Source organism: Gorilla gorilla, chromosome 20 (genome assembly GCF_029281585.2).
Source record: "Gorilla gorilla gorilla isolate KB3781 chromosome 20, NHGRI_mGorGor1-v2.1_pri, whole genome shotgun sequence".
Lineage (NCBI taxonomy): Eukaryota > Metazoa > Chordata > Mammalia > Primates > Hominidae > Gorilla > Gorilla gorilla.
In genome coordinates, this window is record NC_073244.2 from 13,943,362 (window position 1) to 13,959,737 (window position 16,376).

Below are 16,376 nucleotides of genomic sequence, written 5' to 3' on the forward strand. Positions count from 1 at the left end.
TTGTATTTTCAGTAGAGATTGGGTTTTGCCATGTTGGCCGGGCTGGTCTCAAACTCCTGACCTCAGGTGATCCACTCACCTCGGCCTCCCAAAGTGCTGGGATTACAGGTGTGAGCCACCACACCCCGCCAGGCCACCCAACTTTCAACCTGGCCTGACCTTGGCCAAAGTGTTTAACTTCTCTGAGCCTCAGTTTTCCCTGTAAAATGGGGATGGTAATAGCATCTATTCCGTGAGGTTGTAGTGACAATCAAAGTGGTCAATAATGGTAAAATACTTGGATACTAACACCTGTAATTCCAGCACTTCGGGAGGCCAAGGCAGTAAGACCACTTGAGCCCAGGAGCTCAAGATCAGCCTGGGCAGTATAGGGACACCCCCATCTCTAAGAAAAATAAATGTTAGGCCAGGCATGGTAGCTCATGCCTGTAATCCCAGCACTTTGGGAGGCCGAAGCAGGCCGATCACCTGAGGTCAGGAGTTTGAGACCAGCCTGGACAACATGGTGAAACCCCGTCTCTACTAAAAATACACAAATTAGCCGGGTATGGTGGCACACATCTGTAGTCTCAGCTACTCGAGAGGCTGAGGCACGAGAATCACTTGAACTCGGGAGGCAGAGGTTGCAGTGATCCAAGACGGCGCCACTGCAGTCCAGCCTGGGTGACAGGGTGAGACTCTGTCTCAAAAAGAAAGAGAAAGAAAAAGAAATTTAAAAAAATTAGCTGGGTGTGGTGGCGTGCACCTTTGGTCCCAGCTACTTGGGAGAGGCTGAGGTGGGAGGATTGCTTGAGCCCGGGAAGTGGCGACCACAGGGAGCCACGATCGCGCCACTGCACTCCAACCTAGGCAAGAGAGCAAGACCCTGTCTCAGAAAAAATAAAAAAAAATTCGAATGGTGTCTGGTATGTAGTACATGGTCAGGAAGCGTGAGCCGTTATTACCATTCTGGGGAGCCCATAAGGCCTTCTGCTTCCCCAGGCACAAGATCTGCCTCGCCCAATCCGAGGGCAGCATCTACTTACTTCAAGAACTTGCCAAGGGGCAGGCAGACTTAACCCAAAATAACTTTATTATCGTCTCCACTTTTGATATAAAAGCATTCTCCAAATGGGGGGTAAATGTGGCAAGTCACTGCGGAGTCTGGGCCCCCTGTACACCCTTCTACTCCGAGGAATAAGCCCTGTGCCCACCCCAGTTGCCCATTGCCATGTCCTACCAACTCCCTGCCCCCCACCAGGGCAAGCCACAGTGCAGCACAGAAGTGAAAGCCTGAGACTGGCCAGACACGGTGACCACAGGGCCTCTTCCTGACCTTGGCTGTGGGGGGGATTGCACATTGCAGCTTTTTGCTGTCTCTAGGAAAGATTGAGTAACTGGGGGGCCCCCGGGGCTGGCACAGAGGCCCAGGCAGAGGCCGGGCTTGCCTGAGGTTGTCGTGTAGCATTTCACTCTTCCTGAGTTTCGGGGTTCAATCTGGTTAGCCATCACTTCTGGGGATCAGTCCTTCCCAGTTCCAGAATCCCCCTTCTCTGGACAGCTGGGGCCCGCTGAGGCTCCTCCCAACTAAAGCAACTGCAGCTGCACCTTCAGCCTCAAGGCCTGGCCCCGTGGCCCTGGCTGCCCCTCTGGCTGGACACCCCAGGGTCCTGCCATGTGGCTCACCACCTCCAGCCGGTAGGTTCCAGGCCCCGGCCGCCTCCGCCCCAGCTGCAGGGAGCTGACGCCACGGAGGCGATGCATGCGAAAGAAACCTTGCTCGTTTCCACGGACAATGACGTAGCGGACCCAGCCCTCCAGACCCTCCAGGGCCGGCCGGAGCTCCAGGATGCGCTCAGCCTGGCCCAGGTGTGAGAGGTTCAGGCCCAAGGTCAGCAGGGCCTCGGAGTCAAGGGTGGCCAGGTTCACCTGGGAAGAAAGGCCAGGTGTGTGGTCAGAGCCCAGGAGAATCGGGATGTGGTGTGGGTAGGGGGTCCTCAGATGGTGGCCAAAGAGGAGATTCTGGCCAATCTCTAAAGTGAAGGAAAGAGCCATAAAAAGGAATGAAATCATGCCATTTGCAGCAACGTGGATGCAGCTGGAGGTCATTATCCTAAGCTAATTAATGCAGAAACAGAAGACCAAATACGGCATGTTCTCAGTTATAAGTGGGAGCTAAAAATTGCATACCCATGGACATAAAGATGGGAAGAACAAACACTAGGACTACTAGAGCAGGGAGAGAGGGAGGGAGACAAAAGTTGGGAGGCCGAACGCGGTGGCTCATGCCTGTAATCCCAGCACTTTGGGAGGCCAAGGCGGGTGGACCACAAGGTCAGGAGTTCGAGACCATCCTGACCAATATGGTGAAACCCAGTCTCTACTAAAAATACAAAAATTAGCTGGGCGTGGTGGTGGGCGCCTGTAGTCCCAGCTACTTGGGAGGCTGAGGCAGGAGAATCGCTTGAACCCGGGAGGTGGAGGTTGCAGTGAGCTGAGATCACGCTACTGCACTCCAGCCTGGGCAACAGAGGAAGACCGTCTCAAAACAAATAAATAAATAAATAAAAGGAAAACTACCTATTGGGAACTATGTTCACTGTTTGGATGATGGGATCAGCAGAAGCCCAAACTGCCTCATCATGCAATATATCCATTTATTAATAACAAACCTGTACCCTCTCAATCTAAAAAAACAGGATGGGCACAGGGGCTCATGCTTATAATCCCAGCACTTTTGGAGGCTGTGGCAGGAGGATTGCTTGAGGACAGGATTTCTTTGTTTCTTCTTCTTCTTTTTTTTGAGATGGAGTCTTGCTGTTGCCCAGGCTGGAGTGCAGTGACACGATCTCGGCTCATTGCAACCTCTGCCTCTTGGGTTCAAGTGATTATCCTGCCTCAGCCTCCCAAGTAGCTGGAATTACAGGTGCCTGCCATCATGCCTGGCTAGTTTTTGTATTTTCAGTAGAGACAGGGTTTCACTATGTTGGCCAGGCTGGTCTCAAACTCCTGGCCTCAAGTGATCCGCTCACCTCGGCCTCCCAAAGTGCTGGGATTACAGGCGTGAGCCATTGTGCCTGGCCAAGGCCAGGATTTTGAGGCCAGCACGGGCAACATAGTGAGACCTCATCCACCCACAAAAAGTGAAAATATTAGTACTGGTGTGCACCTGTAGTCCTAGCTACTTAGGAGGCTGATGTGGGAGGTCCCAGGAGTTCGAAGCAGCAGTGAGCTGTGATCACACCTCTGCACTCCAGCCTGGGTAACAGACTGAGACCCTGTCTCAAAAATATATATATGTTTATTAGGCACCTACTGAATTCCTGGCAATCTTTGAGGCACTGGGGATTTAGCAATGAGCAGAGAAAAATCCTTCCCCTCAGGGAGTTTACCTTCTAGTAAAGCAAAGCAGATAGTAGACAAATAAATGGAAAATGTAAAAGTGACAAGATGTGCTACAAAAAGACATGAAGTTGGCTGAGGGCCAAGGTGGACAGATTGCTTGAGCCCAGGAGTTTGAGACCAGCCTGAATAACCTGGTGAAACCCTGTCTCTACTAAAAATACAAGAAATTAACCAGGTATGGTGTTGCACGCCTGTAGTCCCAGCTACTAGGGAGGCTGAGGTGGGAGGATCCCTTGAGCCTGGGAGTTCAAGCTGCAGTGAGCTATGATTGCACTGCTGCATTCTAGCCTGGGTGACAGAGTGAGACCCTGCTCCCCAAAAAAAAGAAAATAAATTGATTTTAAAAATCAATAAATAGGCTGGGCGCAGTGGCTCACACCTGTAATCCCAGCACTTTGGGAGGCTCAGGCAGGTGGATCACGAGGTCAGGAGATTGAGACCATCCTGGCTAACAAGGTGAAACCCCGTCTCTACTAAAAAAAAAAAAAAAAAAAAAAAAAAAAAAAAAATTAGCCAGGCATAGTGGCAGGTGCCTGTAGTCCCAGCTACTCCAGAGGCTGAGCCAGGAGAATGGCATGAACCCAGCAGGCGGAGCTTGCAGTGAGTGGAGATCACGCTGCTGCACTCCAGCCTGGGTGACAGAGCAAGACTCCGTCTCAAAAAAAAAAAAAAATCAATAAATAGGGTGGGCACGGTGGCTCATGCCTGTACTCCCAGCACTTTGGGAAGCTGAAGTGGGTGGATCACTTGAGCCCAGGAGTTTGAGACCAGCCTGGGCAACATGGTGAACCCCGTCTCTACAAAAAATACAAAAATTAGCTGGGCAGGTGTGGTGGTACATGTGCCTGTGGTCTCAGCTACTTGGGGGATTGAGGCGGGAGTATTGCTTGAGCCCAGGAGTTCAAGGCTGCAGTGAGCTATGATTGCGCCACTGCATTCCAGCCTGGGTGACAGAGCGAGACCTTGTCTCAAATAAATAAATAAATAAATAAATAAATAATAAATCAATAAAAAAATAAAGTGGAGGAAAATACTGCTTCCCTTGGCATCTCAAGTCTGGTTGTTCATCCGCAAGGTCAGCTGGATCTGTAGACTCAGTGGCATAAGGCTGAGGCTGCTTCTGAGAGAGGCAGGGAGATGGCCACTGTTACACACTACAGACCCCTAGTCCCAGCTGAGGGACCTTGCTCAGACCCCTGCCAGCCTGGGCCAAAGGTATCAAAGATTTGTTCTCAGAGACCCAGCAGCCAGGGGATTATTCAGATGACATTGCGACCCAGAGCCCTAAGGTCACTCAGAAATGTCTTGGGATGGCTGGTGTTAGGAACAAGGGCCTTTCAGCAGAAGCCAGCCCCTAAAAGAATGCCGGAGCTGACAGTGAGAGAAACGGGATGCCAAGCAGGGCCAGAGAGGAGAGCGTAAAGGACCAGACAGAAGAGCCGCCTGATAGCTTCCGCTGTGCTTCCTGCATCTGGCCCTCTTTGAGAGCCCCTTGTGTGCCAATGACAAACCCTTCTTTATTTAAGCTCCTCTGAAGTGCCTTCCTGGTCTTGGCAGCTGGACAGGGCCCTGAATAAGACAGCGAGCCTCAATGGCAGGCTACCCCAGGGCTGGGTGACGTATCCAACCCCACAGAAGGTCATCTGTGTTTCCTTTGCCTTTGTTTTAGGGAGCACTGTGTTGGTTTGTCCTCATTTACATGCCGACGGAGTGTTTTGCTGTTGCATTCAAGTGAAAGTTATTCCTGTTCCCCAGCCCCTCAATTCTGGAGATCTCAGGCCTTCTTCCCACGGAATGTTGTTAAGACTTATGCTCTTACTGACCCCTGCTGGCAGTCAGTGGGTATTGCAGGCAAAGGCACAATACAGCCCTATTTTTGAGACAGGGTCTGTCTGTCACCCAGGCTGGAGTGCGGAGGTGTGATCACAGCTCACTGCCGCTTTGAACTCCTGGGTTCAAGCAATCCTCCCGCCTCAGCCTCCCAAGTAGCTGGGACTACAGGCACTTGGCACCACAGCTGGCTAATATTTTCACTTTTTGTAGGTGGAGGGGGTTTCACTATGTTACCTGGGCTGGTCTCAAAATCCTGGCCTTGACTGGGCACAGTGGCTCACACCTGTAATCCCAGCACTCTGAGAGTCTGAGGTGGGCTGATCACTTGAGGCCAGGAGTTTGAGACCAGCCTGGCCAACATGGCGAAACCCCATCTCTACTAAAAATACAAAAATTAGCCCTTCTCTGTCTTGATCTACTTCTGCCCTGGGACCCTGACAACCACTCACTCACTCTTATTGAGTACCAAGGGGTACCAATACAGTAGTAAATCCTACAGACACAGCTCTACCCTTATGAAGTTTACAGAAAATATCAGTAACTATGGGATAATATATACATCCACAGTTTTTCCTAGCAAGGGGGAAAAAATAACTAGAGGGGAAAAAGGGCCTTTCAGTAATACAAAGTAATACACTCACATTTTATCTAATATAGAAAGCCTCTCAAGCCCAATAACCCTATCCCATGTCTCACTTTGTTTTTCCCCATAGCACTTATCATGTGTCATATTTGTCATGTGTTATAAAAGATGATATGTTTTACATGTTGATTTCTTGTGTGTCTCCCTTTTAGAATATCAGCCTCACGAGGGCAGGTGTTTTTGTTGTTGTTGTTCACTGTTGCTCCATTACAGTGCCCAGCAGTGGTATTCAGTAAAATCTGTGGAGTGAAGAAGCTTCGACCTAAATGTCTGCAGTGGGGGTGAGTTTGGGGTAATGGTTTCCATGCTCAGTGATAATTGTTTGGGAAACAATGTAAAGTGATGGCTTCGGAAGACAGAGGGGCCCAGGATGGCTGGCCATGGATGCCAAGGCTGCTTGTAAAGAGAAGTCCATGTGCCATATCCATGGAATCTCTGAACCACCACGTTCAAGTTCTGTAACTTGGGCATGTGCCCTAACCTCTCCGAGCCTCAGTTCCTCCATCTGTAAAATAGGGATAATAGTGGCATCTAGGCCAGGTGCAGTGGTTCATGCCTGTAATCCTAGCACTTTGGGAGGCCGAGCCGGGTGGATCACCTGAGGTCAGGAGTTCGAGACCAGCCTGACCAACAAGGAGAAACCCCGTCTCTACTAAAAATACAAAATTAGCTGGGCGTGGTGGTGCACGCCTGTAATCCCAGCTACTCGGGAGGCTGAGGCAGGAGAATCACCTGAACCCAAGAGGCAGAGATTGCGGTCAGCCGAGATTGCGCCATTGCATTCCAGCCTGGGCAACAAGAGCGAGACTCCGTCTCAAAAAAAAAAAAAAAAATAGTGGCATCTACACCTCCCAGGGTTGTCATAAACATTGAGAGGCTGTGAACAGAGAGCACTTGGAGTGATACCTGCATACAGCAGGTGTTTAATACATTTTTGGCTTTCAGATCCCTTGGGTGATGGCTGCAGGACTGACCCGTAGTCAGGGACTCTTCAGTTGAGGGGCAAGCAGCTGGCATCTGTGGCAAAACTGCCCTCTCTGCACACCTTGATGGGGTGGCCCGAGAGGGAAGGAGGGATGGAGCCATAGGCCTGCCCTACGGCTACTGAGTGGTGTGTTGAAGATCCCTGAGAATCCTAGAGACAAGGCAGGTTCAGGAACTCCAGGAGCACCTCAGGCACAAGAGGGGTACAGGGCAGATGCTGAGTGGGTATGTCAGGTTGGGGCCCTGGGGCTCCTAAGGGGAGCCTCTGCTGGGGTCCCCAGAGAAAAGACTCACCTCCCCAAGGCTCAGACAGGGAAGGGGCTTGGGCTTAACTTGGCCTAAGGGTTTGTGAGAACAGCCCAGAGGGATGCACAGAATAGTTGAGATGGGCAGAGCTGTGATACAGAGGCCACTTAGGGTCCCATTGGAACTAAATCCCAAAAGGGTCCCAAGGGAGGCCTTCACCAACCAGGAGGTGAGGGGGTGACAGATTCCAGGGTGCAGGCAGGGTTGGAGGAGCCCAGGTATTTCCCCGCATCCAAGTGCCTTTATAAAAGGGACCCATAGAAAGCATCACAGCCCGGCCAGGGTCTGTATGGAAGACGCCTAACTTGTCACCAGGAGTGAGGCAGAGTGTTCGGGAGATGTGTCCCCCAGAGACCCCCCGAAGAAAAATCCCAGGGCTGAGAAAGCACAAGAAGGCCCTAAGCCGGCACCATGACATGGGGAACCTGTTGGGATGTGGAGCCTGGTGCTCCTTCTTGGGGGGCTGACATGACTAAGTCGGGTCCACAGCCTCTTTCCCACACTCACCCATTCCCTGGCCACCCCTGCCTAGTGCAGCACCCATGTCACCTGGTGGTCCCTGTGGGCACTGCGTCGTGGCCGGTCCCGAGGGGAGAGGCCATTGATCTTGCATTCGTAGCAGGCTTCAGACGAGAGCAGCTCCTCTTTGTCCGGGGTGTCCTGGGGTCCAGGGCTGAAGCCCAGGCCGGAGACACAGTGCCTGGGCCAGGACGGACAGGGTGGAGGGGTTTCAGAGGCGGGCTGATGGGACCTCCCCAGCCACGCCGCTCCACCCCATACTCCGTTCTGAGTCATGCTGCAAATGCCCACGCACACAAATGCCTCTGAGCATGTGCTGGTGTGGCTCTGTGTTTACGAGTGTGTGTGCACCACATAAGGGTGTGCATGTGTGTCCCTTGGTTCATTTGGGGATAGGTGTGAACACAGGAGTGAGAGGACGTGCACAGGCTGGGATGGATGAATGGACATGAGCATACCCAGGGGCATGTGCGTGTGCCAACCTGTGTGTTCACATGGGGAATAACTCATGCAGGCATATGTGTGCTCGTAGGAATGTGTGAATCTCCCTGAGTGTGCCCGGGGATGTGTGTATAGTGTGAGCACTCACAGATGGCTGACGCATGCTTCCTCACCTGTGCAAACTGGGAGGTAGCAATGGCACTGTGCCCCCAGGGATGTGGGCATCCATGAGCCTGAGTGCACACTGGGACATGCGCGCACGCACACGCACACACACACACACACACACACACACACGTGTGCATGCTGGGATCTGTAAATGCACAAGAGTGCCCACGCATGCTGGTACAGGTGTGTGCCATGTGGACAACTACATGTTAGTGGTGTGAGGATGAGTGTGAATAGATACAGGTGCCACTGTACCTCTGCGTGTCCAGGACTCTGCATATGTGGGCAAATGCCCACGCATGCACAGGCTGAAGGAGCTCTTCTGGTAAATTCTTGGCATGCACAAAGCCCCGTGTGTGTGTGTGTGTGTGTGTGTGCGTGCATGGATGCTTGCAGGGCATGGAGTCTGCTTGCCCCACTCCAGCCTCTCACCCTTGCCCAGCCCGGAAGTAGCCTTGAGGACAGCCGCACAGGAAGCCACCAGGAGTGTTGGCACAGCTGTAGCTACAGGGGCCACGCCGTCCGGCGCACTCATCCACATCCTGGCAGCCCCCGAGGGCCTGATCAAAGTCAAAGCCAGAGGGGCAGACGCAGCGGAAGCCACCAAGAGTGTTGTGACAGGAGGCGCTCCCGCAGGTGGGGGGTGACAGGGCACACTCATTCTCATCTGTGGGAGGAAAGGAGGAGGAGAGGGAGGACGCAGAGGTGGGGCAGTGCAGCCTTCACACCCCCAGAGCCCTCCACCTGGAATGCTCTATGTTCAGAGCCCAAGTCCAATGCCAAACTCTCCAGCAAGCTGGCAGTGAGCCCTGAGACTAGATCGGCCCCATAGCCCCGCTGCCCCAAACCCTGTGGTTCTCCTTCACAACATCTCTCAACACTTCCCCTAAACCCCAAAATGTGGGATGATCTAGAACAAGCTTTCTCACCCTCAGCGCTATTGACACTTGGGGCCAGATCATTCTCTAGGGAGGAGGCCTCCTTGCACTGTGGGACGTTGAGCAGCATCCCTGGCTTCCACCCGCTTGACACCAGGAAAACCCATCTGCCTCCAATTGTCTGTTTAGAGTTGGGAGTCTCACTCTGTTGCCCAGGCTGGAGTGCAGTGGTGCAACCATTGTGCACTGCAGCCTTGACGTCCTGGGCTCAAGGGGTCCTCCTGCCTCAGCCTCCCGAGTAGCTGGGACTACAGGTGTGCACCAACATGCCTGGCTAATCTTTTAACTTTCTGTAGAGATGGGGGTCTTGCTATGTTGCCTAGGCTGGTCTTGAACTCCTGGCCTCAAATGATCCTCCTACCTCAATATCCCACCAGAGTGAACTACCATGGTGGATCCCAATTGTGATGATCAAAAATGTCTCGCAGACACTTCAAAATGTACTATGGTGGTAAAATGGTCCTCTGTTGAGAACCTAGTTGGGGGTCTAATTAATCTCTGTTTCCTTTGCTGGACTGAAAAACTCAAGGCAGAAATGGTTTTTCAGCTCACTTCTGCATCCGAGCTCAGGGCCTAGTGAAAGGCAGGTCCTTGGCAAACAGTTGGGGAAAGAATGAATGAGTCAGTACAGGGAGGAGGAGACAAGTTGAGGAAGAGTTGCCAGCAAAGGCCAATGGTCTGTGGGATCCCCAAGATCCCCAGGGGACAAGCACCTTGCCTGGGGGATGGTGTCGTGTGGTGTGGGAACCCCAAGAAGAACTTAGATAAAGACCCACCATGACAGACAAAAGGAGGGGGCAGAGAAGGCACTGCCTGTGAGGCAGTGGGAGAGCAGGGATAGCCACATCACAAAGGCCACAGGAGAGAGTGTCCAGGAGCCTGAAGGGGCAGACTGTGGTGCCAAGAGCAGTGGAGGTAGAGGATGGAGGCCGAGGAAAGGTCTCAGGAGACAGCAAGTGGGCCCGAAAATGGTAGAGGGTGAAAGCTGCACTGCAGTGGAGGAATGAAAAGAGCAGTGAAAGAGGCTGCTAGGAGGTCCTAGAGCAGCCAGAAGATGGGGGAAGGTTGGGGGGCAGAAGGCTAGCCCCCCAAATGGAGGGCCTCTGCAACAGCTATGGCAATGATATAGCATGCACACCTCCATCGCCCCTTGCAGCATCCATAGCAGACATCAGTAATCACACTCGTGGCAGACATCACTAATCAATCACAACACTCTTTCCCTGTGATCACAAAATTGCAGACTTCAGGTCTGAAAATCTTTCTCAACTGAGTCCTCCAGGCCACCATGCCCTAAGGAATGAACTCAGACACTTTTCCATGCTTATTCTGCTGCACCTTGACTCCCCAGCAGTGGGGAACTCACTACCTTCTGGGCTGGCCTGTTCAATCTTTAGATAATTGTGCTTGTCACATCATCTTGCAGGGTGGTGTCTGTTAGTCACCTGCTCTGAGCAGCTTCTGGTGGAGGGCCCAGCTTCTTCCCAGCCCTTTCTACTCACCCACACACTGGGCCCACTGGGAGTGCTGGGTGAAACCCTGGGGGCAGCCACAGCGGTAGCCCCCTAGCTGGTTCTGACAGCCGTGCTGGCAGCGGTGGGGCCCATCACATTCATTCACATCTGAGACATAGAGAGAGAGAGAGAGGGTTTACCAGACGGCTCTCAGGACCAACACCCCCAAACACTAGACCCCAGCCAAAGCTGGGCTGTACCTTCACAGCCATGGCCTGAGCTGTCCAGGGTGAAGCCTTGGTGGCATTCACAGCGGAAGCTGCCCGGGGTGTTGTGGCAGTGCCCGCGGGCACCACATGGGCCAGGTTGGGCTGAGCACTCATCATTGTCTGCAGAGGAGAGAGATCAGGCAGGGTTGCCTGCTGGTTAAGGAACTCGTGTCAGGTGACACAATGCCAGTCCCACCACTGTGTGCCTTCAGGCAAGTTGCTCACCCTCTCTGTGCCTGTTTCCCACTCTGTGAAATGAGATCTGTAACAGTTCCTGACTCACAGAATAGGCACCAATGTTTGAGATCCTGCACATAAAGAATCTCATCTCCACCGCCTCAAAGCTGTGTGTCCTTGGGCAACTTACCTACCCTCTCTGTGCCTCGATGTCCTCAGCTGTATATGGAGATGATAATGTCTACCTCATTGCATTTTTGTGTGCGTGCGAGACAGAATTAAATTAACCTAATCATGTAAAAGGCTTAGGGCAGTGCCCGGTAAAAGAGTAAAAGATAAACAAAGCCTCTTTTCCTTCTCCCATGGAAAAATGACATAGTGTTGCCTGTTGGGTTTTGTTCTCATGGAAACCTGACAATAGCGTGAGGTCAGCCGGTGCCATGGATTGATGTTTGTGTCTCTCCAAAATCCTATGTTGAAGCCGTAACCCCCAGTGGGCTGGTATTTGGAGATTAGGTCTTTGGGAGGTGATCAGGGTTAGATAAGGTCATGAGGGTAGGGCTTTTATGATGAGAATAGTGCCCTTATAAGAGACACCAGAAAGCTTGCTCTGTCTCTGCCAAGTGAGGACACAGCAAGAAGGTGGCTGTCTGCAAACCAAGAAGAGAGCCCTCACAGAACCAGCCATGCTGCCACCTTGATCTTGAACTGCCCAGCTTCCAGAACAGAAAAAAAAATAAATCTCTGTAGTTTAAGCCACCCAGTGTATGGGTTGTCCGTGTGTGTGTGTGTGTGTGTGTGTGTGTGTGTGTATAAGCTATTGTTTTAAACTGAATAGTCTGTGATCATCTTTCTATGTCTTTAAATATTCTTACTATTCTTGGGGGCTGGGTACAGTGGCTCATGCCTGTAATCCCAGTGCTTTGGGAGGCCTAGGGAGCCTCCGGATCACCTGAAGTCAGGAGTTCGAGATCAGCCTGACCAACATGGTGAAGCCCCATCTCTACTAAAAATACAAAACAATTTAGCCAGGTGTGGTGGTACACGCCTGTAGTCCCAGCTACTCGGGAGGCTGAGGCAGAAGAATCGCTTGAACCTGGGAGGCGGAGGTTGCGATGAGCCAAGATTGTTCTACTGCACTCGTCTGGGTGACTGACAGAGTGAGATTCCATCTTAAAAATATATATATACACACACATATATATATTTTTTTCTTACTATTCTTATTTGCATAATTTTAAATGGCCACCACATCTTCACTTGGTGTGGATTTGCTCTGCTTCATTTAACCAACTGTTAATTTTGTTTTTTTTTAGATAGGATCTCATTCTGTCCCCTGGGCTGGAGTGAAGTGGCACACTCTCAGCTCACTGCAACCTCCGCCTCCTGGGCTCAGGTGAGCCTCCCACCTCAGCCTCCTGGGTAGCTGGGACTACAGGTGCACAAGACCATGCCTGGCTAATTTTTGTATTTTTAGTGGGGACTACATTGTCCACTATGTTGCCCAGGCTGGTCTCAAACTCCTGGGCACAAGAGATCCTCCCAACTCAGCCTCCCAAAGTGCTGGGATTACAGGTGCAAACCACTGCACCCGGCCCAGTTTTTGGATTTGAATTTGCTAAATCCCACACTTGCAGTCTATGGTATTTTGTTATGGCAGCCTGAGCTGGCTAAAATGGCCAGGTTGCTACGACGGTAGGAGGGCATTGGTACAATGGCCAGAGAGCATTGCTACAATGGTAGGAGCCCATGGCTGGTATATTGCATTTGAACTGGGATTTTGAGGAATGAACAACAAATTCCTGGTGGAAAATCCTGCTTTTAGCTTCCTTGAGTACAGAGATTCTTGACACTAAGCACATATCTATGGAGATGTAGAGTCTCTCTTGGGGTCGGGCACAGTGGCTTATGCCTGTAATCCCAGCACTTTGGGAGGCCAAGGCAGGCAGATCACCTGAGGCTGGGAGTTCGAGACCAGCCTGACCAGCATAGTGAAACCCCGTCTCTACTAAAAATACAAAAATTAGCTGGATGTGGTGCTGCATGCCTGTAATCCCAGCTACTTGGGAGGCTGAGGTGGGAGAATCGTTTGAACCCAGGAGGCAGAGGTTGCAGTGAGCCACGATCACGCCCCTGCACTCCAGCCTGGGCGACAGAGTGAGACTCTGTCTCAAAAAACAAAAACGAGCAAACAAAAAGTGAATATCTCTTGGGAACAACAGACATGGGAACATGCAGCTTCTAAGTAGGAGTGGCCCCTGCAGCTGCCTAAGCTGTCACTTGAGGGGCCACAGAGAATAGCTCTAGACTCTGGCCAGAAGAAATGTCTGGCACAGCCAGGCACCTTGGCCTGCAATCCCAGCACTTTGGAAGGCCGAGGTGGGCAGATTGCTTGAGCCCAGGAGTTTAAGACCAGCCCGGGCAACATGGCAAAACCCCGTCTCTACAAAAAATACAAAAATTAGCCAGGCATGGTGGCACACACCTGTAGTCCTAGCTACTTGGGAAGCTGAGGCAGGAGGATCGCTTGAACCTGGGAGGTGAGATTGCAGTGAGCTGAGATGGCACCACTACAATCTCCAGCCTGGGCGACAGAGCAAGACTCCATCTCAAAAATTAAAAACAGAAATGTCTGCCACCATCCACAATTTCTTTCCTTTACATCTAGCAAAGCAAACCAAGTGTCAGGCTGGCCTACTGTGGTCATGTGAGTTTGCTCTTCTATTAATAGTTTAGTCATCAGCAGACAGGAACACCCTGAGACAAAATCCAAGCCACTGTCTGTTGTATCAATAAAGTTTTATTGGGACACAGACACGGTCTTTCATTTACGTATCTCTCCAGCTGCTTTGATGCTAGCATGGCAGAGTCCAATCATGGCGACAGAGACCATCTCAACTACAAAGCTGAAAATATTTACTTCTCTTGAGCCCTTTGCAGAAAAAATTTGTTGACTTTTGATCAAGTTGAGCCTCACACCACCACCTGCCTGGCTGAGAATTTAAACTCATTTCTAGTGAGAGAAGCAGTCACATGTGAGCTTGCTCCACGGATGGTACCCATGTGATGCACGGCCCTGGTCCATGCAGCTGCTCACACATCCAGTGAAAACCTTACTTTTTTTTTTTTTTAATAGAGATGGGGTCTCACTGTGTTGCCCAGGCTGGTCTCAAACTCCTGAGCTGAAGCAATCCTCCTGCCTCAGCCTCCCAAAATGCTGGGATTACAGGTGTGAGCCATTATGCCTGGCCACAGACTTTAATGTTGCAGAGAAACAGAAATGCCTCTTGTTTCAAGAGCCTTTGTTCAAATGTTCTCTCTCTCTCTCTTTTTTTTTTTTTTTTTTTTTTTTGAGAGTCTTGCTCTGTCCCCTAGGCTGGACTGCAGTGGTATGAACACTGCTCACTGCAGCCTCAACCTCCTGGGTTCAAGAGATCCTCCCACCTCAGCCTCCTAAGTAGCTAAGACTACAGGCAGGTGTCACCACCTCTAGCTAATTTTGTATTTTTTGTAGAGATGGAGTCTTGCCATGTTGCCTGGGCTGGTCTCAAACTCCTGGCCCTAAGCCATCCTCCCAAAGTGCTGGGATTACAGGCATGAGCCACAGTGCCCAGCCAAATGTTCTCTTTTGGTGACACTTGACCTGATCCCTCTCTTAAAACTGAAGCCCTCTCAGGAGGCTGAGGTGGGAGGATCACTTGACACCAGGAGTTTGAGGCTTCAGTGTGCTGTGATCACATTTGTGAATAGCCACTGTACTCCAGCCCGGGCAACAGAGTCATTAAGAGACTCCATCTCTAAGAAACAAAAAACAAAACAAAAAACCCAGATGTGGTGAGCCTGTAGTCCCAAGTATAGGGAAGCTGAAGTGGGAGAATTGCTTGAGCCCAGGAATTTGAAGTTTCAGTGAGCTGCGATCACATTGCTGTATTCCAGCCTGGGTGATGGAGCAAGACTCCATCTCTAAAACAAACAAACAAACAAACAAACAGACAACATAACCAAAAACAACCACCACCAAACCTCTCCCCACCCTCCAAAACAACCCTGTGGCCCTCTCCTTCTTTCCTGAATTCCTGCTTTTACTTTTTCTTTCTTTCATGACACACATCACCTTTGAACACACTGTTCTGTTAATTTTTTGTTTGTTTGTTTGTTTTCGAGACAGTCTTGCTCTGTCTGAGTGCAGTGGCACGATCTCGACTCACTGCAACCTCCACCTCCCAGGTTCAAGTGATTCTCTTGCCTCAGCCTCCCAAGTAGTTGGGATTACAGGCACCACAACCACACCCGACTAATTTTTGTATTTTTAGTAGAAACGGGGTTTTGTCATGTTGGCCAGGCTGGTCTCAAATTCCTGGCCTCAAGTGATCTGCCAGCCTCAGCCTCCCAAAGTGATGGGATTACAGGCATGAGCTACCACACCCAACCACACCATTCTGTTCATTTCTTGTTGTCTGCTTCTAGTCTTGATTCCGTGCTAGAAGGAAAGTTCCATGATGGAAGAGCCCTGCCTTTTATGTTTGTTGCTGTACCCCCAGGGTCTATAACAGGGCCCGACAAACCATTTCTGTTTCTGTAACAGGCTCTGTCCCAAGACTCTTCTCTGCCAATATAGTGTAAAAGCAGCCACAGGTGATTGTAATCAAGTGGGCTTGGCTGTGTGTCAATAAAACTTTATTAAAAAAGCAAGCAGGGGGCCGGGCTTGGCTGGCAGCCTGGAGTTTGCCACCCTTTGGTCTAGAGCACTGCCTGGTACACAGTAGGTGCTGTCTGGGCAGATTAGTGGGCACGTGAATGGGGCCACCCTTGACTAGGCTCTGCCTTTGGGGAAGATTGTGTTCCCTGGGGGCCATGAGACACTAAGAAACAATGATGGTAGCAGATGCCCCTGTGGCTTTAGCTGTTGAACTGATTTCCTCTTGGGACTATGTGAGACCTGGGATTTCAGGAGCGCTCTGGGGAGGCTCTGGGAGGGAGATCCAGCAGGGACTTGTCAGGGAGAAGGCAAGATGCCATAAGCCAAGGCGAGAGGGCCTCTCTCCTCCCAAAGGAGAGGAAGGAGGTTCTAGATGCCTCCAGGAAGCGAGCACTAAGGAAGTAATGACTTTGTTCTGATCACCCCCATGTCCCCAGTGTCCAGTACACACCGGGTGCTTGATACTATTTTTTTTGAGACAGAGTTTCGCTCTTGTTGCCCAGGCTGGAGTGCAGTGGTGTGATCTCAGCTCACTGCAACCTCTGCCTCCCGAGTTCAAGC

The 16,376-nt window shown here is 51.2% G+C and overlaps 1 protein-coding gene across 9 annotated transcripts in view; it reads right to left on the minus strand.

The window, feature by feature from the left end:
• Positions 1-1,054: 1,054 nt before the first annotated feature.
• The window catches only part of FBN3 (fibrillin 3), an 86,863-nt gene continuing 71,541 nt past the window's right edge, over positions 1,055-16,376 (minus strand). For 8 of the 9 annotated variants that reach the window (XM_055371514.2, XM_055371513.2, XM_055371509.2 and 5 more), the window contains 5 exons: positions 10,931-11,059; positions 10,719-10,838; positions 8,711-8,945; positions 7,700-7,850; positions 1,055-1,908 (listed from right to left, as the gene is read on the minus strand). In XM_055371514.2, coding sequence (XP_055227489.1) covers positions 1,567-1,908; positions 7,700-7,850; positions 8,711-8,945; positions 10,719-10,838; positions 10,931-11,059 — 977 coding nt within the window. In that variant the 3' untranslated portion in view covers positions 1,055-1,566. The other variant, XM_055371515.2, reaches the window with a different exon arrangement.